Source organism: Bufo bufo, chromosome 5, assembly GCF_905171765.1.
Source record: "Bufo bufo chromosome 5, aBufBuf1.1, whole genome shotgun sequence".
Lineage (NCBI taxonomy): Eukaryota > Metazoa > Chordata > Amphibia > Anura > Bufonidae > Bufo > Bufo bufo.
In genome coordinates, this window is record NC_053393.1 from 90,606,892 (window position 1) to 90,631,395 (window position 24,504).

The following is a 24,504-nucleotide window of genomic DNA, read 5'->3' on the forward strand; positions in this document are numbered from 1 at the left end:
AAATCTAACCTAATACAAGTTGGTGAGGCAAACAAAGTCAGTTTGGGTTACGTTGCAGTTTGCTAACCATGCAGTAACTCGTGTAGGTGTGATATATAGACCACCTGGTCAAGTTAAAGAACTAGATGATCTACTAGTTGAAGAAATAGCTAAAATGACAATAAAAGGAGAAGTTATCATTATGGGAGATTTCAATCTTCCAGATATAAACTGGAAAACCAAAATAGCAAGTTCTACCAGGAGTACAGATATTCTAAATTCCCTACTGGGGTTCTCTCTACAACAAGTGGTTGAGGAGCCAACCCGGAGGGAAGCCATTTTGGATTTGGTATTCACAAATGGGGATTCGGTATATGATGTCATTGTAGGCGAAACCTTGGGATCTAGTGATCACCAGTCAGTGTGGTTTAGTATAAGAACTGTGAAAGAGTCCCACCACACAAAAACAAAAAGTTTTAGATTTTAGAAAAACAGACTTTTCAAAAATGAAATTAGTCATAAATGAGTCCTTATCAGACTGGAACGGATTACATGGAGTCCAGGAGAAATGGGACTACTTAAAAGGTGCATTATTGAAGGCAACAGAAAATTGCATTAGACTTGTCAGTAAAAGCAAAAAAAGGAGGAGACCACTGTGGTACTCAGCAGAAGTGGCCCAAATCATTAAAAATAAAAAGCTAGCATTTTGTAATTTAAAAAAAAAACAGAGCAATGAAGATAAGGAAATCTACAAGATTAGGCAGAAAGAGGCCAAGCAAGTCATAAGAACTTCTAAAGCGCAGGCAGAAGAAAAACTAGCTCAGTCTATGAAAAAAGGGGATAAGACATTCTTCAGATATATAAATGAAAAAAGGAAATTAAAACAAGGAATAACTAAATTAAAAACAAAGGACGGAAGGTATGTAGAAGAGAATAAAGGGCTAGCAGACTGCCTTAATGAATACTTCTGTTCAGTTTTTACAAAAGAAAAAGGAGAAGGACCTCCACTAGAAAGGATGACTAATAAATCGTTTGATGCATGTATCTTTACAGAGGAAGATGTTCTAAGTTTGCTGTCTAAAGTGAAGACAAATAAGTCACAGGGGCCTGATGAGATACACCCAAAATTATTAAAAAAGAGCTTAGTGGTGAGCTGGCAAAACCGTTAACAGATTTATTTAACCAATCATTAGTAACAGGAGTCGTCCCGGAAGATTGGAAATTGGCAAATGTCGTGCCCCTTTACAAGAAAGGTAGTAGGGAGGAATCGAGCAACTATAGACCAGTGAGTCTGACATCAATAGTAGGCAAATTAATGGAAACCCTATTAAAGGATAGGATTGTGGAACATCTAAAATCCCATGGATTGCAAGATGAAAAACATGGGTTTACTTCAGGGAGATCATGTCAAACAAATCTTATAGATTTTTTTGACTGGGTGACTAAAATAATAGACGGTGGAGGTGCAGTAGACATCGCATATCTAGATTTTAGTAAGGCTTTTGACACTGTCCCACATAGAAGACTTATCAATAAACTGCAGTCATTGAGCATGGACTCCCATATTGTTGAGTGGATTAGGCAGTGGCTGAGTGACAGACAACAGAGGGTTGTAGTCAATGGAGAACATTCAAAACAAGGTCATGTTAGCAGTGGGGTTCCACAGGGATCTGTACTGGGACCAATTTTGTTTAATATCTTCACAAGTGATATTGCAAAAGGCCTCGATGGTAAGGTTTGTCTTTTTGCTGATGACACAAAGATATGTAACAGGGTTGATGTTCCTGGAGGGAAACGCCAAATGGAAAAGGATTTAGGAAAACTAGAAGAATGGTCAGAACTCTGGCAACTGAAATTTAATGTGGATAAGTGCAAGATAATGCACCTGGGGCGTAAAAACACAAGGGCAGAATATAGAATATTTGACACAGTCCTGACCTCAGTATCTGAGGAAAGGGATTTAGGAGTAATTATTTCAGAAGACTTAAAGGTGGGAAGACAATGTAATAGAGCAGCACGAAATGCCAGCAGAATGCTTGGATGTATAGGGAGAGGTATAAGCAGTAGAAAGAGTGAAGTGCTTATGCCGCTGTACAGAACACTGGTGAGACCTCACTTGGAGTATTGTGCGCAGTACTGGAGGCCATATCTCCAGAAGGATATAGATACTCTAGAGAGAGTTCAGAGAAGAGCTACTAAACTAGTACATGGATTGCAGGATAAAACTTACCAGGAAAGGTTAAAGGACCTTAACATGTATAGCTTGGAAGAAAGAAGAGACAGAGGGGATATGATAGAAACTTTTAAATACATAAAGGGAATCAACTCGGTAAAGGAGGAGAGCATATTTATAAGAAAAACTACCACAAGAGGACACAGTTTTAAATTAGAGGGGCAAAGGTTTAAAAGTAATATAAGGAAGTATTACTGAGAGAGTAGTGGATGCATGGAATAGCCTTCCTGCAGAAGTGGTAGCTGCAAATACAGTGAAGGGGTTTAAGCATGCATGGGATAGGCATAAGGCTATCCTTCATATAAGATAGGGCCAGGGGCTATCCATAGTATTCAGTATATTTGGCAGACTAGATGGGCCAAATGGTTCTTATCTGCCGACACATTCTATGTTTCTATGATCAGCATCCTTACAAATGCCATTAGTTGGCATACGCAAGTGTGAAAAGAGCCTAACAATGCAAAAGTGCAGAAAAACACCACCAAAAACCTATATATGAAAGCAGCCTAATGGAAACTTATGAATAAACTGAAAACTGGGTGTTAGCATTCAATTTATTCATACATTTCTAGGGGGAATAACAGTGGAATGGCACAAAGCTGTGCATTTCATGGGGAATACAAGAATGTACTAACATGGACATATGAAGAGAGCTACTGGTCCTCCGGAAGCTCTTACGCCCACTTATACTATGGGGGTCATTTACCGAATGATATAAGACAGTTTTCCGGCGTATATATATAAATCGATGCAGATTCAGTCGCAAAGAGGATTTGCGGCCAAATCTAGAACTTTTCCCTGCTCGTGCCAGGTAATAAATAAAATTAAAAAAAACGTGGCATGGGCGGGCCGCCAGGCCCATCGCCTGTTTCAGGCATAGAAAATGTTCTGAATCCACGGCAGCAAGGGAGCTGGCATAAATTTAGACCGGCGGTGGATGTGCTGAAGTAATGTAGAGGCCGGTGTCTCTACTGCTAGCGCAGGGTTACTAAGACACCCTTTGTCTTTAAACATACAGTGAAAACTAGGATTTCTACTTGAATTTCCAGCCATCTGAATGGGAAGCAATATGGCCGCTTCAGTGGTCAGTCCCCCGGAATATACCCACATGACAAGAGCATGGCTTTATGGACCGCTGGTCAGACCACACATAAAGTATTCTGTATTTCTGGGCACAAGAAAGAAATAGCAGAGCTAAACAGGGTTCAAAGACAAGCGACCAAAGTATGGAACGAGGTCCGTGGAACAGGGGACCGAGGATAGACCGAGATACATTACAGCTCTTTACAATATGCAAAAAAGCAGTTACACAGTCCGCGAGCAAAACGTGTCCCTATCATATTAGAGACCCCGGCAAATAATGGAAAATGTAAAGGTTTTCTTTACCTGGGAATCGTCCCAGTGATCAGAGGAGCCTTGGTCTTCACATCTGGCCCCTCAGCTTACAGGACCATCGACATGACTAGATGGAAGTCTGACCTCCCCAGCGAGAGGACACACGACGCGGTACAGAAACCACCAATCTGCTAGGCAGGACCTTCACACAACCATGAATAACACATACAGGGTTTTTTTTTCACAGATATATACACTCACCTAAAGAATTATTAGGAACACCATACTAATACGGTGTTGGACCCCCCCTTTGCCTTCAGAACTGCCCTAATTCTACGTGGCATTGATTCAACAAGGTGCTGATAGCATTCTTTAGAAATGTTGGCCCATATTGATAGGATAGCATCTTGCAGTTGATGGAGATTTGAGGGATGCACATCCAGGGCACGAAGCTCCCGTTCCACCACATCCCAAAGATGCTCTATTGGGTTGAGATCTGGTGACTGTGGGGGCCATTTTAGTACAGTGAACTCATTGTCATGTTCAAGAAACCAATTTGAAATGATTCAAGCTTTGTGACATGGTGCATTATCCTGTTGGAAGTAGCCATCAGAGGATGGATACATGTTCTCATTCTGTTTACGCCAAATTCGGACTCTACCATTTGAATGTCTCAACAGAAATCGAGACTCATCAGACCAGGCAACATTGTTCCAGTCTTCAACAGTCCAATTTTGGTGAGCTCGTGCAAATTGTAGCCTCTTTTTCCTATTTGTAGTGGAGATGAGTGGTACCCGGTGGGGTCTTCTGCTGTTGTAGCCCATCCGCCTCAAGGTTGTGCGTGTTGTGGCTTCACAAATGCTTTGCTGCATACCTCGGTTGTAACGAGTGGTTATTTCAGTCAACGTTGCTCTTCTATCAGCTTGAATCAGTCGGCCCATTCTCCTCTGACCTCTAGCATCCACAAGGCATTTTTGCTCACAGGACTGCCGCATACTGGATGTTTTTCCCTTTTCACACCATTCTTTGTAAACCCTAGAAATGGTTGTGGGTGAAAATCCCAGTAACTGAGCAGATTGTGAAATACTCAGATCGGCCCGTCTGGAACCAACAACCATGCCACGCTCAAAATTGCTTAAATCACCTTTCTTTCCCATTCTGACATTCAGTTTGGAGTTCACGAGATTGCCTTGACCAGGACCACACCCCTAAATGCATTGAAGCAACTGCCATGTGATTGGTTGACTAGATAATTGCATTAATGAGAAATAGAACAGGTGTTCCTAATAATTCTTTAGGTGAAATATATATATATATATAATTTTTTTTTTTTTTTTTTTTTTATTGTAAACACTTAAACCCCCTTTAACCACCTCAGCCCCCAGTGCTTAAACACCCTGAAAGACCAGGCTACTTTTTACACTTCTGACCTACACTACTTTCACGGTTTATTGCTCGGTCATGCAACTTACCACCCAAATGAATTTTACCTCCTTTTCTTCTCACTAATAGAGCTTTCATTTGGTGGTATTTCATTGCTGCTGACATTTTTACTTTTTTGTTATTAATCGAAATTTTACGATTTTTTTTGCAAAAAAATGACATTTTTCACTTTCAGTTGTAAAATTTTGCAAAAAAAACGAGATCCATATTTAAATTTTGCTCTAAATTTATTGTTCTACATGTCTTTGATAAAAAAAAATGTTTGGGTAAAAAAAAAAATGGTTTGGGTAAAAGTTATAGCGTTTACAAACTATGGTACAAAAATGTGAATTTCCGCTTTTTGAAGCCGCTCTGACTTTCTGAGCACCTGTCATGTTTCCTGAGGTTCTACAATGCCCAGACAGTACAAACACCCCACAAATGACCCCATTTCGGAAGGTAGACACCCTAAGGTATTCACTGATGGGCATAGTGAGTTCATAGAATTTTATTTTTTGTCACAAGTTAGTGGAAAATGATGATTTTTTTTTTTTCTTACAAAGTCTCATATTCCACTAACTTGTGACAAAAAATAAAAACTTCCATGAACTCACTATGCCCATCAGCGAATACCTTGGGGTGTCTTCTTTCCAAAATGGGGTCACTTGTGGGGTAGTTATACTGCCCTGGCATTCTAGGGGCCCAAATGTGTGGTAAGGAGTTTGAAATCAAATTCTGTAAAAAATGACCTGTGAAATCCGAAAGGTGCTCTTTGGAATATGGGCCCCTTTGCCCACCTAGGCTGCAAAAAAGTGTCACACATCTGGTATCTTCGTATTCAGGAGAAGTTGGGGAATGTGTTTTGGGGTGTCATTTTACATATACCCATGCTGGGTGAGATAAATATCTTGGTCAAATGCCAACTTTGTATAAAAAAAAAAATGGGAAAAGTTGTCTTTTGACAAGATATTTCTCTCACCCAGCATGGGTATATGTAAAATGACACCCCAAAACACATTCCCCAACTTCTCCTGAATACGGAGATACCGGATGTGTGACACTTTTTTGCAGCCTAGGTGGGCAAAGGGGCCCATATTCCAAAGAGCACCTTTCGGATTTCACTGGTCATTTTTTACAGAATTTGATTTCAAACTCCTTACCACACATTTGGGCCCCTAGAATGCCAGGGCAGTATAACTACCCCACAAGTGACCCCATTTTGGAAAGAAGACACCCCAAGGTATTCGCTGATGGGCATAGTGAGTTCATGGAAGTTTTTATTTTTTGTCACAAGTTAGTGGAATATGAGACTTTGTAAGAAAAAAAAAAAAAAAAAAAACAAAAACTCATCATTTTCCACTAACTTGTGACAAAAAATAAAAAATTCTAGGAACTCGCCATGCCCCTCACAGAGTACCTTGGGGTGTCTTCTTTCCAAAATGGGGTCACTTGTGGGGTAGTTATACTGCCCTGGCATTTTCCAGGGGCCCTAATGTGTTGTAAGTAGGTAAATGACCTGTGAAATCCGAAAGGTGCTCTTTGGAATGTGGGCCCCTTTGCCCACCTAGGCTGCAAAAAAGTGTCACACATCTGGTATCGCCGTATTCAGGAGAAGTTGGGCAATGTGTTTTGGGGTGTCATTTTACATATACCCATGCTGGGTGAGATAAATATCTTGGTCAAATGCCAACTTTGTATAAAAAAAAAATGGGAAAAGTTGTCTTTTGCCAAGATATTTCTCTCACCCAGCATGGGTATATGTAAAATGACACCCCAAAACACATTCCCCAACTTCTCCTGAGTACGGAGATACCACATGTGTGGCACTTTTTTGCAGCCTAGATGCGCAAAGGGGCCCACATTCCTTTTATGAGGGCATTTTTAGACATTTATATTCCAGACTTCTTCTCACGCTTTAGGGCCCCTAGAATGCCAGGGCAGTATAAATACCCCACATGTGACCCCATTTTGGAAAGAAGACACCCCAAGGTATTCAATGAGGGGCATGGCGAGTTCATAGAAATTTTTTTTTTTTGGCACAAGTTTGCGGAAATTGATTTTATTTATTTTTTTCACACAAAGTCTCCCTTTCCGCTAACTTGGGACAAAAATTTCAATCTTTCATGGACTCAATATGCCCCTCACGGAATACCTTGGGATGTCTTCTTTCCGAAATGGGGTCACATGTGGGGTATTTATACTGCCCTGGCATTCTAGGGGCCCTAAAGCGTGAGAAGAAGTCTGGAATATAAATGTCTAAAAAATTTTACGCATTTGGATTCCGTGAGGGGTATGGCGAGTTCATCTGAGATTTTATTTTTTGACACAAGTTAGTGGAATATGAGACTTTGTAAGAAAAAAATAATAATTTCCGCTAACTTGGGCCAAAAAAATGTCTGAATGGAGCCTTACAGAGGGGTGATCAATGACAGGGGGGTGATCAATGACAGGGGGGTGATCAAGGAGTCTATATGGGGTGATCACCACAGTCATTGATCACCCCCCTATAAGGCTCCATTCAGATGTCCGTATGTGTTTTGCGGATCCGATCCATCTATCAGTGGATCCGTAAAAATCATGCGGACATCTGAATGCAGCCTGACGGGGGGGGTGATCAATGACAGGGGGGGTGATCAATGACAGGGGGGGGTGATCAATGACAGGGGGGGGTGATCAATGACAGGGGGGGGTGATCAATGACAGGGGGGGGTGATCAATGACAGGGGGGGGTGATCAGGGAGTCTATATGGGGTGATCACCACAGTCATTGATCACGCCCCTGTAAGCCTCCATTCAGATGTCCGTATGCGTTTTGCGGATCCGATCCATCTATCAGTGGATCCGTAAAAATCATGCGGACATCTGAATGGAGCTTTACAGGGGTGTGATCAATGAAAGGGGGGGTGATCAATGACAGGGGGGGGTGATCAGGGAGTCTATATGGGGTGATCAGGGGTGATCAGGGGCTAATAAGGGGTTAATAAGTGACAGGGGGGGGTGTAGTGTAGTGGTGCTTGGTGCTACTTTACTGAGCTACCTGTGTCCTCTGGTGGTCGATCCAAACAAAGGGGACCACCAGAGGACCAGGTAGCAGGTATATTAGACGCTGTTATCAAAACAGCGTCTAATATACCTGTTAGGGGTTAAAAAAAAACACATCTCCAGCCTGCCAGCGAACGATCGCCGCTGGCAGGCTGGAGATCAACTCTCTTACCTTCCGTTCCTGTGAGCGCGCGCGCGCCTGTGTGCGCGCGTTCACAGGAAATCTCGGCCATCGCGAGATGACGCATATATGCGTGACTCTGCGCAGGGCTGCCACCTCCGGAACGCGAATCTGCGTTAGGCGGTCCGGAGGTGGTTAAAGAGCGACTCTGTGCACTGGGGCCCCTCATATACAGAACAAATAACGCCACAACCAACTCTCACAAATCTGGCATCATTTTAATCAGCAGGATCAACCCTACAGGCAGGATACCAAGTTGTGGAGCCAGTATATATTGAGGATCCTCAGGATAGGTCACCAATATCCGATCAGCGGGGGACAGACATCGGGCAACCCTGCCAATCAGCTGTTTGAAGAGGAGGCGGCTCTCATATGAGCACTGCCTACTCTTTAAGATTGGCAGGGAAAGGGTTAAACATGGGTTTTTGTCTGCAATTGTTTAACTCCTATAGAGATGCCTATGGGAAACGGTCTGAAAAGAAAAACTGCATACCTAGAGCACGAGGGCATTGAGAAGGAAAAAATAAATAAAAAATATCTAAATGCAAAAAAAAAACAGCATGAAAAATGCTTTGTATTGAATTTCTTAAAGGGAGTATTCTACATTTTTCAAACCAGAATCTGAATAATTGCATTTAATTAAACCCTTAAAGGGGTAATCCAATCCTAAAAAAAAAGCCCCCCGCACATGCTGAATATACTATGGGCTCTTTCACACTTGCGTTATTGTCTTCCGGCATAGAGTTCCGTCGTCGGGGCTCTATGCCGGAAGAATCCTGATCAGGATTATCCCAATGCATTCTGAATGGAGAGAAATCCGTTCAGGATGCATCAGGATGTCTTCAGTTCAGGACTGGAACGTTTTTTGGCCGGAGAAAATACCGCAGCATACTGCGCTTTTTGCTCCGGCCAAAAATCCTGAACACTTGCCGCAAGGCCGGATCCGGAATTAATGCCCATTGAAAGGCATTAATCCGGATCCGGCCTTAAGCTAAACGTCATTTTGGCGCATTACCGGATCCGACGTTTAGCTTTTTCTGAATGGTTACCATGGCTGCCAGGACGCTAAAGTCCTGTTTGCCATGGTAAAGTGCAGTGGGGAGCGGGGGAGCAGTATACCTACCGCCCGTGCGGCTCCCGGGGCGCTTCAGAGTGACGTCAGGGCGCCCCACGCGCATGGATGACGTAATCGTATGGTTCACGTCATCCATGCGCTTGGGGCGCTCTGACGTAATTCTGGAGCGCCCCGGGAGCCGCACGGACGGTAAGTATACCGCTCCCCTGCTCCCCACTATTACTATGGCAACCAGGACTTTAATAGCGTCCTGGGTGCCATAGTAACACTGAACGCATTTTGAAGACGGATCCGTCTTCAAATGCTTTCAGTTCACTTGCGGTGTTACGGATCCGGCGGGCACCTCTGGCAAATGGAGTACACGACGGATCCGGACAACGCAAGTGTGAAAGGGCCCTAACCTGGGTCCCCGCTCACTGCGCCGCTCCTGGTCCACACACCGCCACTGCTTCTCCCTGTGCACTGATGAAAACATCCGGTGTCGGGGGGGGGGGGGGGGGGGGGTGAAGGGGAGCAGCCAATGGCAGGAGGGGACAGATTGGGGACGAGCCTCCCTAGCGTCACCAGCGATGCTAGGGAGGCTCGTCCCCGTCTGCCATTTTTTATTTTTCCTCCCCACGTTCCAATAGCCATAACTGTTTTTATTTTTACATTCACAGCCATATGAGTGCTTATTTTTTACAGGACAAGATGGATTTTTTTAATGCTACCATTTAATTTAACATGTCTTGTATTGGAAAATAATTCTTTGTGCGGTAAAATTGAAAAAAAAAAAAAAAACAATTCTGCCAAGTTTTTTGGGTTTGACATTACGGCATTGACTGTTACATAGTTACATAGTTAATAAGCTTGAAAAAAAAAAAAAGACATAAGTCCATCAACTTCAACCAAGGGATAAGTGGGGACGTGAATCCCCGAAGGAAGAGAGACTCAGATTTCTACACGTTTTCATAAGCACTGTGCGCTAAAAATGACATGACGCCCTCATTCTGCAGCTCAATACGATTACGGCGATACAATAGTTTTTACTTTGTTTAACCACTTAAGGACCACAGGTTTATACCCCCCTAAAGACCAGGCCCTTTTTTACAATTCTGCACTACACTACTTTCACCGTTTATTGCTCGGTCATGCAACTTACCACCCAAATGAATTTTACCTCCTTTTCTTCTCACTAATAGAGCTTTCATTTGGTGGTATTTCATTGCTGCTGACATTTTTACTTTTTTTGTTATTAATCGAAATTTAACGATTTTCTTGCAAAAAAATGACATTTTTCACTTTCAGTTGTAAAATTTTGCAAAAAAAACGAGATCCATATAGAAATTTTGCTCTAAATTTATAGTTCTACATGTCTTTGATAAAAAAAAAATGTTTGGGTAAAAAAAAAATGGTTTGGGTAAAAGTTATAGCGTTTACAAACTATGGTACAAAAATGTGAATTTCCGCTTTTTGAAGCAGCTCTGACTTTCTGAGCACCTGTCATGTTTCCTGAGGTTCTACAATGGCCAGACAGTAGAAACACCCCACAAATGACCCCATTTCGGAAAGTACACACCCTAAGGTATTCGCTGATGGGCATAGTGAGTTCATAGAACTTTTTATTTTTTGTCACAAGTTAGCGGGAAATGATGATTTATTATTTATTTATTTTTTTCTTACCAAGTCTCATATTCCACTAACTTGTGACAAAAAATAAAAACTTCTATGAACTCACTATGCCCATCACGAAATACCTTGGGGTCTCTTCTTTCCAAAATGGGGTCACTTGTGGGGTAGTTATACTGCCCTGGCATTCTAGGGGCCCAAATGTGTGGTATGGAGTTTGAAATCAAATTCTGTAAAAAATGACCTGTGAAATCCGAAAGGTGCTCTTTGGAATATGGGCCCCTTTGCCCACCTAGGCTGCAAAAAAGTGTCACACATCTGGTATCCCCGTACTCAGGAGAAGGTGGGGAATGTGTTTTGGGGTGTCATTTTACATATACCCCTGCTGGGTGAGAGAAATATCTTGGCAAAAGACAACTTTTCCCATTTTTTTATACAAAGTTGGCATTTGACCAAGATATTTATCTCACCCAGCATGGGTATATGTAAAAAGACACCCCAAAACACATTCCTCAACTTCTCCTGAGTACGGCGATACCAGATGTGTGACACTTTTTTGCAGCCTAGGTGGGCAAAAGGGCCCATATTCCAAAGAGCACCTTTCGGATTTCACAGGTCATTTTTTACAGAATTTGATTTCAAACTCCTTACCACACATTCGGGCCCCTAGAATGCCAGGGCAGTATAACTACCCCACAAGTGACCCCATTTTGGAAAGAAGACACCCCAAGGTATTCCGTGAGGGGCATGGCAAGTTCCTAGAATTTTTTATTTTTTGTCACAAGTTAGTGGAAAATGATGATTATTTTATTTTTTATTTTTTTCATACAAAGTCTCATATTCCACTAACTTGTGACAAAAAATAAAAACTTCCATGAACTCACTATGCCCATCAGCGAATACCTTGGGGTCTCTTCTTTCCAAAATGGGGTCACTTGTGGGGTAGTTATACTGCCCTGGCATTCTAGGGGCCCGAATGTGTGGTAAGGAGTTTGAAATCAAATTCTGTAAAAAATGACCTGTGAAATCCGAAAGGTGCTCTTTGGAATATGGGCCCTTTTGCCCACCTAGGCTGCAAAAAAGTGTCACACATCTGGTATCGCCGTACTCAGGAGAAGTTGAGGAATGTGTTTTGGGGTGTCTTTTTACATATACCCATGCTGGGTGAGATAAATATCTTGGTCAAATGCCAACTTTGTATAAAAAAATGGGAAAAGTTGTCTTTTGCCAAGATATTTCTCTCACCCAGCAGGGGTATATGTAAAATGACACCCCAAAACACATTCCCCACCTTCTCCTGAGTACGGGGATACCAGATGTGTGACACTTTTTTGCAGCCTAGGTGGGCAAAGGGGCCCATATTCCAAAGAGCACCTTTCGGATTTCACAGGTCATTTTTTACAGAATTTGATTTCAAACTCCTTACCACACATTTGGGCCCCTAGAATGCCAGGGCAGTATAACTACCCCACAAGTGACCCCATTTTGGAAAGAAGAGACCCCAAGGTATTCGTTGATGGGCATAGTGAGTTCATGGAAGTTTTTATTGTTTGTCACAAGTTAGTGGAATATGAGACTTTGTATGAAAAAAAAACAAAAACAAAAAAAACAGCATTTTCCACTAACTTGTGACAAAAAATAAAAAATTCTAGGAACTCGCCATGCTTCTCACGGAATACCTTGGGGTGTCTTCTTTCCAAAATGGGGTCACTTGTGGGGTAGTTACACTGCCCTGGCATTTTACAGGGGCCCTAATGTGTGGTAAGTAGGTAAATGACCTGTGAAATCCTAAAGGTGCTCTTTGGAATATGGGCCCCTTTGCCCACCTAGGCTGCAAAAAAGTGTCACACATGTGGTATCGCCGTATTCAGGAGAAGTTGGGGAATGTGTTTTGGGGTGTCATTTTACATATACCCTTGCTGGGTGAGATAAATATCTTGGCAAAAGACAACTTTTCCCATTTTTTTATACAAAGTTGGCATTTGACCAAGATATTTCTCTCACCCAGCATGGGTATATGTAAAATGACACCCCAAAACACATTCCCCAACTTCTCCTGAGTACGGCGATACCAGATGTGTGACACTTTTTTGAAGCCTAGATGCGCAAAGGTGCCCAAATTCCTTTTAGGAGGGCATTTTTAGACATATGGATACCAGACTTCTTCTCACGCTTTGGGGCCCCTAGAATGCCAGGGCAGTATAAATACCCCACATGTGACCCCATTTTGGAAAGAAGACACCCCAAGGTATTCAATGAGGGGCATGGCGAGTTCATAGAAATTTTTTTTTTTTGGCACAAGTTAGCGGAAATTGATATTTTTAATTTTTTTCTCACAAAGTCTCCCGTTCCGCTAACTTGGGACAAAAATTTCAATCTTTCATGGACTCAATATGCCCCTCACGGAATACCTGGGGGTGTCTTCTTTCCGAAATGGGGTCACATGTGGGGTATTTATACTGCCCTGGCATTCTAGGGGCCCTAAAGCGTGAGAAGAAGTCTGGAATATAAATGTCTAAAAAATTTTACGCATTTGGTTTCCGTGAGGGGTATGGTGAGTTCATGTGAGATTTTATTTTTTGACACAAGTTAGTGGAATATGAGACTTTGTAAGAAAAAAAAATAAAAAATTCCGCTAACTTGGGCCAAAAAAATGTCTGGAGCCTTACAGAGGGTGATCAATGACAGGGGGGGGGGTGATCAATGACAGGGGGGGGGGTGATCAATGACAGGGGGGGGGGTGATCAATGACAGGGGGGGGGGGGGTGATCAATGACAGGGGGGGGGGTGATCAATGACAGGGGGGGGGGGGTGATCAATGACAGGGGGGTAGATCAATGACAGGGGGGTAATCAATGACAGGGGGGTAATCAATGACAGGGGGGTAATCAATGACAGGGGGGTAATCAATGACAGGGGGGTAATCAATGACAGGGGGGTAATCAATGACAGGGGGGTAATCAATGACAGGGGGGTGATCAGGGAGTCTATATGGGGTGATCACCACAGTCATTGATCATGCCCCTGTAAGGCTTCATTCAGACGTCCGGATGCGTTTTGCGGATCCGATCCATCTATCAGTGGATCCGTAAAAATCATGCGGACGTCTGAATGGAGCTTTACAGGGGGGTAATCAATGACAGGGGGGTAATCAATGACAGGGGGGTAATCAGGGAGTCTATATGGGGTGATCACCACAGTCATTGATTACGCCCCTGTAAGGCTTCATTCAGACGTCCGGATGCGTTTTGCGGATCCGATCCATCTATCAGTGGATCCGTAAAAATCATGCGGACGTCTGAATGGAGCTTTACAGGGGGGTAATCAATGACAGGGGGGTGATCAGGGAGTCTATATGGGGTGATCACCACAGTCATTGATCACGCCCCTGTAAGGCTTCATTCAGACGTCCGGATGCGTTTTGCGGATCCGATCCATCTATCAGTGGATCCGTAAAAATCATGCGGACGTCTGAATGGAGCTTTACAGGGGGGTAATCAATGACAGGGGGGTAATCAATGACAGGGGGGTAATCAGGGAGTCTATATGGGGTGATCAGGGGCTAATAAGGGGTTAATAAGTGACGGGGGGGGGGGGGGGTGTAGTGTAGTGTGGTGCTTGGTGCTACTTTACTGAGCTACCTGTGTCCTCTGGTGGTCGATCCAAACAAAGGGGACCACCAGAGGACCAGGTAGCAGGTATATTAGACGCTGTTATCAAAACAGCGTCTAATATACCTGTTAGGGGTTAAAAAAAAACACATCTCCAGCCTGCCAGCGAACGATCGCCGCTGGCAGGCTGGAGATCAACTCTCTTACCTTCCGTTCCTGTGCGCGCGTTCACAGGAAATCTCGGCTCACGCGAGATGACGCCTATTGGCGTTAGTGTGACCTGGGAGCGCCGCAGAAATGACGCCTTTCGGCGTTAGCGTGACGGTAAGTGGTTAATTACAAAAAAAATAATTATAATTTGGACGACAAGATGACAAAAAAAAATGGTGAATCAATTTTTTTTTTTTTTTGGCACTGCCCGCACAGGAAATTAAACAAAAAATATTTTAATAGTTCAGCCATTTTTGGAAGCGGTGATAACTAAAATGTTTATTTTTTATTGTTTACTTATTTTTACATGTATAATTGGGAAAGGGGGTGATTTAAACTTTATTATTTGGTGTTTTTGGTCCTTTTTTTACTTAATAACCATTAGTCCCCTCACGGGAACCTGGGATTTTTTGATCGCTTGTCCTAGTCTCCAAGGCCTCTTGCACACAACCGTATGCCCTCCGAGACATACGGTCCCGTGAGCGGCATACATCGTGCGCACAGCATCATAGGTTACTATGATACTGTGCGCATCGGGCCGCCCGCGGGACTATTGTCCTGCACTCATATGATATTGTAACCTATGATGCTGTGTGCTCCCAATGCATGCCGCGCCAGGACATATGGTCTACTCACGGACCGTATGTCTCGGAGGGCATACGGTCGTGTGCAAGAGGCCCAATAGAGATCTATTAGGCTACATGCACACGACCATATGCATTCGTTTTTTTTTGCGGACCCATTGTAACAATGCCTAAAATGGACAAGAATAGGACATTTTTTTGAGGGGCTACAGAACGGACATACGGATGTAGTTAGCACACGGTGTGCTGTCCGCATTTTTTGCGGACCCATTGAAATAAATGGGTCTGCATCCTATCTGCAAAAAAACGGAACGGACACGGAAACAAACAATGTTCGTGTGTTTATGTAGCCTTAGGGTGAGGCCTCATGCACATTCCGTGCGGTGGCTGGGACGGATCGAGACCCATTCAACTTCAATGGGTCTGTGATCAGTCCACACTGCAAAAACATAGAACAAGTTCTATTTTTCTGCGGTGCGGAGGCACGAACAGAAACACCACGGAAGCTCTCAGCAGTGCTTCCGTTCCGCACTGCAGCTCCGGATTGCGGACCCATTCACCGCAATACAGCCATGGCCGGGCAACGGCCGTGTGCATGAGGCCTGAATAGGATTCTGACACTGTCCCTGCTGAGCTGTGTCTTGTGCACAGTTTAGCAGGGTCCTTACCATGGCAGCCTCGGAAGGCTTCAGCAGCGTCCAGGCTGCCATGGTAACCGATTGGAAGGCAGCGGGAGCTGCATCCCTCTCCACAGACACTGCGATCAGCATTGAACACGACACGGTTATATAGCTGGCACCCGCCGCATATAAAGCGGGATCACTGCAGAGTCCACTCCATACAAATGTAGGCGCATAATGCCGTACATGTAGTATAGGCAGTGAGCTATTCAATAAAATGTATCTGTATAGCGCCACCTGCTGTGTGTTTTGTTGTGCCATATGGTCTGAAGCTGTGGCAGTTGGGTTACGTCTGCACTGGTCGCGGCCAGGATCGCAGAGTTGCGGTGATCCCATAGAAATTAATGGATCATCCGTATTTTTGGTGGACCGGAAAATACATACGGTCATGTGCATGTAGCCTTAGAAAGAGGTTGTCATGTCCTATATGATGTCGGATGTTCAATTCTTACATCAGTCATTGGATAACCCATTTATTGCACTAAAGATTTCGTTCACACTTCGTTGGGTGGTAAAAGGTGAATTGCATTATGGATTCCGTTACCACGGACCATAACGCAATTCTATGACGGAATGTCTTTAGAGGCATTAAGTTATTCATTCCGTCGTAATAGAAGTCTATGGGCTGCAAAACGGATCCGTCCCGTTTCCGTTATGCAGGGGAGTCCTCTCCTTCATTCAGTCATAGAATTGCGTTATGGTCCGTGGTAACGGAATCCATAACGCAATTCTGCTATTAACACCAAACGAAGCGTGAACAAATTTCATAACATGAAATTCACTCATCTGTAAAAGTAACATTTCGCAACATAAAAAAAAATAAAAAAATGCTGCAATAAATAGTAAAAATGCCAAAAACCCCCGTGTATGAAACCCTTCGGCCTCTTTCACACGAGCGTGACGGATTGTGTCAGAGTCTGTCCAGGGAAACACCAACCATTTTCTACGTTTAATCAGTTTTATCGCCGCTTTCCTTCAGCGTTTCAGTTCTTTCCACGTGGATGCAATCAGTTTTTGCTGCGTTTTTGACGTGTGTGAAGAAAAACTGAAGTATACACACAAACGTATTTTCTTTCCGTGTCCATTCCGTTTTTTTTGCGGACCGTATGCAAAACTAAAAAAAAAGGAAGTTACTCTGTGTGTATTCCATTTCCGTATGTCCGTATTTCTGTTCCGCAAAAAAAAAAATAGAACATTTCCTATTATTGTTCGCATTGCGGACAAGGACAGTACTGTTCTATGAAGGGCCAGCTGTTCTGTTCCGTGTGCATTCCGTATTTTGCGGATGTCATCCGTATTTTTTGCGGTTCCTTTTTTGTGGACCCCAAAATACATATGGGTCGTGTGCATGAGCCCTTAAAGGGGTTGTTTCACTTCAGCAAATGGCACTTATCATGTAGAGAAAGTTATTACAAGGCACTTGTCATTGTCCATATTGCTTCCTTTGCTGGCTGGATTCATTTTTCCATCACATTATACACTGCTCGTATCCAGGGGTTATGACCACCGCTGCAGCTCAAATCCGATAGGCTGGTGCTTTTTCCTGCAGTGTGCAAGCACGGCCACCGGTGCTGGATTGCAGGATGGTTGTAACCATGGAAACGAGTAGTGTATAATGCGATTAAAAAAAGCCAGCAAAGGAGGCAATATGGACAATCACAATACATTAGTAAGTGCCTTGTAACCGGGACCCTGGCAAATCAGCACAGCGCCGTACATTGTATAGTGGCTGTGCTTGGTATTGCGCTCCGCCCCATTCACTGCACCTACGCCATGTGACTGATGAATGTGATGTCACATGGCCTATTAAGCTGGAGAAGCCCGCTGCCTTCTCCAACATCCGATTGGCGGGGGTGCCAGGTGTCGGACCCCCACCGATTAGATACTATTGACCTATCCAGTATCAGTAACTCTCGGAAAACCCTACATTGTCTACATGATGTCGTTTGCTGAAGTGAGACAACCCCTTTAATATCCCCCAGCAATCAGTGAAAAGCATCCGGATGTCTTCCGATTTTCACCCAGCCCCATTCCCTTCTATGGAACCAGGGCCGCGTGTAAAACGCACAATATAGAACATGCTGCGACTTTTCCTGAACTCAGATGAGGTGTAAAAACGGATGTTCATGTGCGCAGACCCGTAGAAACGAAGCGGTCAGGATTCAGTGCGGGCTGTGCGTTTGCTTCACTCATGGCGGGACTCTTATCAATCACCACGTGCCGGAAGTAGCGATACGTTTCACCTCATTTTTAAAAAGTGTCTGTGCTAAATATAAACTTTTTTTTGACAATGTTGAGTCTTTTTAATGCTAAAAATGTGACTTTTTATAGCTATTTGCAAAATTTTATTGGCCGTCCCAAAGCAGCAGAATGTGCAACTTTTAGAGGCCGATTTGCGACACTTTAAAGGGGTTGTCCAGCTACATGGGGTGTCGGACCCCGGCTGATCAGATCCAGAGGATAGGTCGTCATCACAATCCAGTTCTGTCATTGGTTTTCACTGCAGATGTCGCCCCTTTTAATACAGGCGGGCGAGATACATGGGCAATGTTTTCTGCGACCTGCGGACCCTTAAGCACCGGTCACAGGGGGTTTCTGCAGGCAGAATTCAGGAAAGGATTCTGAGCGAAAAGGCTGCCAGCAGCAGCGCTAAATGTGCCCCCCGCTGTTTATAATGGGAGGAGGACGCGCTATGAAAAGGCACCTTCTTCCTTAGTGAGGTGTCCGCTACGGCTGCCCTCACATACGCGGTGTGGCCTTCAGGCACACAATATACAATATTAATCGGTTTTAGGACGACCATTGTAACTGGAGTAATCGGTTCCAAGGCCCCAAGAGGTCATCCAAGATAAGAGGAGATGAAGATTTGAGAACAATAAGCAGATAACTAAGTCCTTACATAGAACAGCACCTAATGCAGCCCTTACCGGAGACGTGGCCGCTCTGGTGGGATTGTGTAGGTGGAGTCTGGAGAGCACCGACGATGGGTCAGAAGAGACCACCGCATGTTGAGGGATCACTTCCCAGCAGTCAGCCGGAGAGAAACCGCTACACGCAGCGTTGGTTTCCGCCTCAATCCCGGCATGTTTGCCAGTTAATGGCCGGACCCCATTATAGTTAACAGGGCAGGCAAACATCCCAGTAGCGTCCAGTAACGCCGGATCTCTTACCGCTAGTGTGCAGCTAGCCTCACCGATTAGCTCTGCTTGAGTCCACCAAACTGCAGGCGCGTCGGCGGCACTGAAACCAAAATAAAACCACGGCTGACACAGAACACACGGTGGATTTGGCCTCTGCAATATTCGCTGAGTGAAACCGCCCTCGGGCTACCGAAACGCAAAATCTCATCAGGAAAATCTACCGCCTAAGGCCTCATGCACACGAGAGCGGACCGTGGTAACCCGGCCAGGATTCCTTCTGACAGCAGGAGCGCACGGCGTCATTGGTTGCTTTGACGCCGTGCGCTTCATGCCGCCGCTGCTGTACAGTGATACACTGGTATAGATCATACGAGTGTATTACTGTACAGCAGTGGCAGAATGAAGCGCACGGCGTCAAAGCAACCAATGACGCCGTGCGCTCCTGCTGTCAGAAGGAATCCCGGCCGGGTTACCACGGACCACGGCCGTGTGCATGAGGCCTTAGGCGGTACGCTTCATGCCGCCGCGGTACTACAGTAATACACTCGTCCGAGCAACCAATGACGCCGTGCGCTCCTGCTCTCAGCCAGGCCGGGATACCATTCGGCCTAATACAGGAGCAACAAAGCATACGGGATGAGGCTGCCCTCACACTAGCGGTATTACTGCTTCCGTTACTGATAATACAACCGTCAGCATCTGTCATGAACTCCATTGAAAGTCAATGGGGGACAGATCAGTTTTCTATTCTGTCAGAGAAAACGGATCCGTCCCCAGTGACTTGCATTGTGGGTCATGACGGATCCGTCTCGCTCCGTATGTCAGGACAGAAAGCAAACCGCAGCATGCTGCTGTTTTCTCTCTGGTATGAGAATTGAACGGAATTCATTTTGGAGAATTCTGTTCCGTTTTGTCCACATTGACAATGAACGGGGACAAAAAGGAAGCGTTTTTTTCCGGTATTGCGACCCTGACAGATCGCAATAACAGAAAATAGAGACACTAGTGTGAAAGAAGCCCAAGACAAAGCTCATCTCCACTTTGCTTTTCCCTTCCGCGCGGATATTGACCGGCTGTGCCGGGCCCTAATCATCAGCGTGTCCACTGTTTGTGCGGGTTTCAGCCTTTTCACTGTAAGGGGCGCGATCTGCAGCAAAACCGCATCAAAAACTGCTGTAACGAACGCGCAGAACCCTGTGCGGATTTTCTGTCTGTGATCCTACACTGGCGGGTAGCCTTAGGCTGGTTTAGGCAGAGAACAGCCCGCCGGCATTCTCGGACACTATCGCCAGCCGGACCCGATACAGATTAGGTCAGGATGCGTTCAGTAAAACTCGCACCATTTTGCAAGCAAGTTCGGTCCGTTTTGTCTGCGATTGCGTTCAGTCGTTCATTTTTTCTGCGCGAGCGCAATGAGTTTTGATGCGTTTTTCACGCATGTGATAAAAAAAACCTGAAGGTTTACAAACAACATCTCCTAGCAACCATCAGTGAAAACCGCACTGTACCCGCACTTGCTTCCGGACGCAATGCGTTTTTCACTAAAGCCCCATTCACTTCTATGGGGCCAGGCCTGCGTGAAAAAAAAAACAAAAAAAAAAAACACAGAATATAGAACATGCTGCGATTTTCATGCAATGCACAAGTGATGCGTGATAAAAACCGCTCATGTACACAGACCCATTGAAATGAATGGGTCCGGATTCAGTGCGGGTGCTATGCGTTCACGTCACACAACGCGCGGAAAACTCGCTCGTGTGAAAGGCCTATAGGAGTCCAGCAGAGATCCGGCAAATATGCGCTGGACAAAAACCGAGCGATTCCCGGCCTTATAGAGGCGCTGGATGAGGAACGCACTCACAAGGTAAGGCTCTGTTCACACTAGCCTGAGACTTTGCCATAAATAAAGGGAACTGGCGGGTAGGTCAGTGACACTTACCTGACAGATAGGTGATAAACATCCAACACCCATCAATCAGAAGAAAGAAGGTCAATATTATGAATGACGCACGGCCCAGCGCACACCACCACACAACCGCTGCTCTTAGCGCCAGCCAACTCCCATTTTCTAGAGGGATAGAATTTGGCCTTTTAGCTGCACACCTGAGGGATCAGGACAGGTTTCCATTCACTGACAACAAGGAATAATCGTGAAAACGCCAAGGAAGTATATTAGCCTGCACTGTCAGCCATCTTACCGGGCAGAGGAGCATGCACGTGCCTGGCGACCTCACCCGGTTACCGGGGCTTCTGTCACTCACCACTTTCAGGTCCAGCACCCCGTCTTTCGCTTCCTGCAGAAGGGACACGAACTTGCTGGTGAGCAGCCCCAGACTCTTCTCATGCCTGCTGGACACCCCCGCCGGCTCCGCCATACTAACGGCCCGTGATACCGGGGGCAGGCCTGTGAAGCCCGCCCGCCCCCTCTGCCAGGTAACACCGGGGACTCTCCACGGAACACGCGGAGCACCACGAGAGACGCGATCACACGGGAAATGACGTCTGGTCGCAGCGTTGCCCGGGAGACAGAAACCAGAAGGGGAAAAAAATGGTACCACACAGTGACATATTTAAGTGGCCCGGCCCCTCAAGTGAGACCTGTGCGGCCATATTGGATGAGGGCAATAATCCAGAAACGCTATCATAACAATTGAGAGACATTTCCATTCTCTGTATTGCTGTGACCAATAGACGCCCCAGCACCGCTCACGTCATTTATAAAAAGCAAACCAGATACTGTACTTTTTTTTTTAATGACATACGGATATGGTTTCCCATTTCCAAGATGGACTCTAGTTTTATCCAGTGGCTTACGCTCTATGGTAATGACGTCAGACAGATTCGACCAATCAGCGTCTAGGGGCAGTTGGGGAAGCTGCTACCATTGGCTCAGGCTGAGGAAGAGAACAACACAAATGCACGTGTTCTTCAGCTGGATGTGGCCCGCCATGGGTCCGAGTGTGATGTGTGCGGCGTGGACGCTGTAGTGTGAACAGGGCACGAGGGGGCATCTATAAAACGGTGGCCCCCAGTCTAGTTACTGTGGAACTACAGCTCCCAGCGAGAGCTGACAAGTGCTATGAAGTTAGCTAGCAGTGAAGGTGTTGAAGGGACCCTGGCAGGGAGAGGATGGGTCTAATGTACATACTGTAGGTGTATAGGACGTCCTCTATGTGCCAGGGTATATGGGACACACACATGGCACATAGCCATTTAAAATTCAATAAAATGTATCTGTACAGCGCCACCTGCTGTTTGTATTCTAATTTCTTTGGCTCACTGAGATGGCCGCACATGCTCCGTTTCATCCTTTAGCTGCCTCCTGAGTTGTGATAGGGAGAAAGCTGCAACAGAAAGGACACGTCCCCTGAGCTGCAGCAGAAAGGACACACCCCATGAGCTGCAACAGAAAGGACACGCCCCCTGAGCTGCAGGGGAAAGGACACGCCCCCTGAGCTGCGACAGAAAGGACACGTCCCCTGAGCTGCAGCAGAAAGGGCACGCCCCCTGAGCTGCGACAGAAAGGTCACGCCTCCTGAGCTGCAGCAGAAAGGACACACCCCATGAGCTGCAGCAGAAAGGGCACGCCCCATGAGCTGCAGCAGAAAGGACACGCCCCCTGAGCTGCAGCAGAAAGGACACGCCCCCTTGAGCTGCAGCAGAAAGAGCACGCCTCCTGAGCTGCAGCAGAAAGGACACGCCTCCTGAGCTGCAGCAGAAAGGACACGCCTCCTTATCTGCAGCAGAAAGGAAACGCCTCCTTATCTGCAGCAGAAAGGACACGCCTCCTGAGCTGCAGCAGAAAGAGCACGCCTCCTGAGCTGCAGCAGAAAGGTCACGCCTCCTGAGCTGCAACAGAAAGGTCACGCCTCCTGAGCTGCAGCAGAAAGGACACGCCTCCTGAGCTGCAGCAGAAATAACCCGCATCCTGAGCTGCAGCAGAAAGGACCCGCATCCTGATCTGCAGCAGAAAGGACACGCCTCCTGATCTGCAGCAGAAAAGACGCCCCCTGAGCTGCAGCAGAAAAGACGCCCCTGAGCTGCCAGCTTGATATAAATTTTGCAGAACAATTGGAGCAGTGAATGGGAACATCTCTGGCTCCATGTGAGGTGCGGGGCTGGCTGTAGCTTTCTTAGGGCTCATGCACACGGCCCGCAAACAGCCGATCTGCAATACACGGGCACCGGCTGTGTGTGAATGGGTCCGCAATCCGGGCGGTGCGGAATGGAGGCACTACGCAGTGCTTCCGTGAGTTTTCTGTCCGTACCGCAAAAAAGTAGTGCATGCACAACTGTTTTGCGGTGCGGATCACGGACCCCATTGAAGTGAATGCGTCTGCGATCCTTATGCGGCTGCCCCGCGGTCAGTGCCCTGCATTGCGGTCCACAGCACGGGCCCGACCAGCACATGTGTGCATGAGTCCTTAGAAAGAGATTGTCATTAGGGATGAGCCAATCGAAAACATCCGAAGTCGATTCGCATAAAACTTCGTTCTAATACTTTACTCCAAATAAAAAGGCGAGCTTAGTGAATGTGCCCCATTGTACGCGACCACAAATGGAAAGCCAAGCCCTCATCCGACTATGTGAATGGGGGAAAAAAAAAAAAAGAAGTTATGGCTTTGGGAAGACTGGGAATAGAAAATGGAAAAAAAATCGCCCAGTCATTAACCCCTTAAAGACCAGCCGGTTTTGGGCTACACTGACCAAGCGTTTTTCTTCCTTTTTTCATCGTCGCGTTCCGAGAGCTATAACTTTTTTATTTCTCCATCTATATAGCTTTATGAAGGCTTGTTTTTTGCGGGACAAGTTGTAGTTTTTAATGGCGCCATTTTGGGGTACACATAACTTTCTGATTAACTTTTTTAACTCTTTCTGGGAGGGAGATGGGAAAAACAGCAATACGGCGTTCATTTTTCTGTATAAATCACATAATATCTTTATTCTCTGGGTCAGTACGATTACAGTGATACCAAATACATACTTTTTTTGCAATAAAACTCCTTTTTTTGAAAAGAAAAATTTTTTTTTTGCATTGCCGCTTCCCAAGACCCATAACTTTTTTATTTTTCTTTTTATTGACTTGTGTGAGGGCTTGATTTTTGCGGGGTGACTTGTATTTTTCATTGGTATCATTTTGATCGCTTGTTATTACGTTTTTTCAGTGGCAAGTAAGAATAAAATAACAATTATTATTATTATTTTTTTTTACGGCTTCCCCTTAAAGGATAATTGACATGATATTTATGTAGTCCGGGTCGTTACGGATGCAGCAATACCAAACATATGCAGAAGGTTTTTTTTGCAATTTTTTTTCATTGAAAAGCGTATTTTCAATGAAAAAAAAAAAAAGCGTAATTCTTTTTAAATGGGATTTTTTTTTTTTATAAATGAGGCGCAGCCT

General features: G+C 45.2%; 1 protein-coding gene across 1 annotated transcript in view; it reads right to left on the bottom strand.

The window, feature by feature from the left end:
* Window positions 1-21,627, bottom strand: part of E2F5 (E2F transcription factor 5) — a 40,158-nt gene extending 18,531 nt beyond the window's left edge. Inside the window, exon 1 of the mRNA XM_040431987.1 lies at window positions 21,362-21,627. Within this exon, the coding sequence (XP_040287921.1) occupies window positions 21,362-21,475 (114 nt within the window). The 5' untranslated portion in view covers window positions 21,476-21,627. The remainder of the gene's footprint in view (window positions 1-21,361) is intronic.
* Window positions 21,628-24,504: the final 2,877 nt, after the last annotated feature.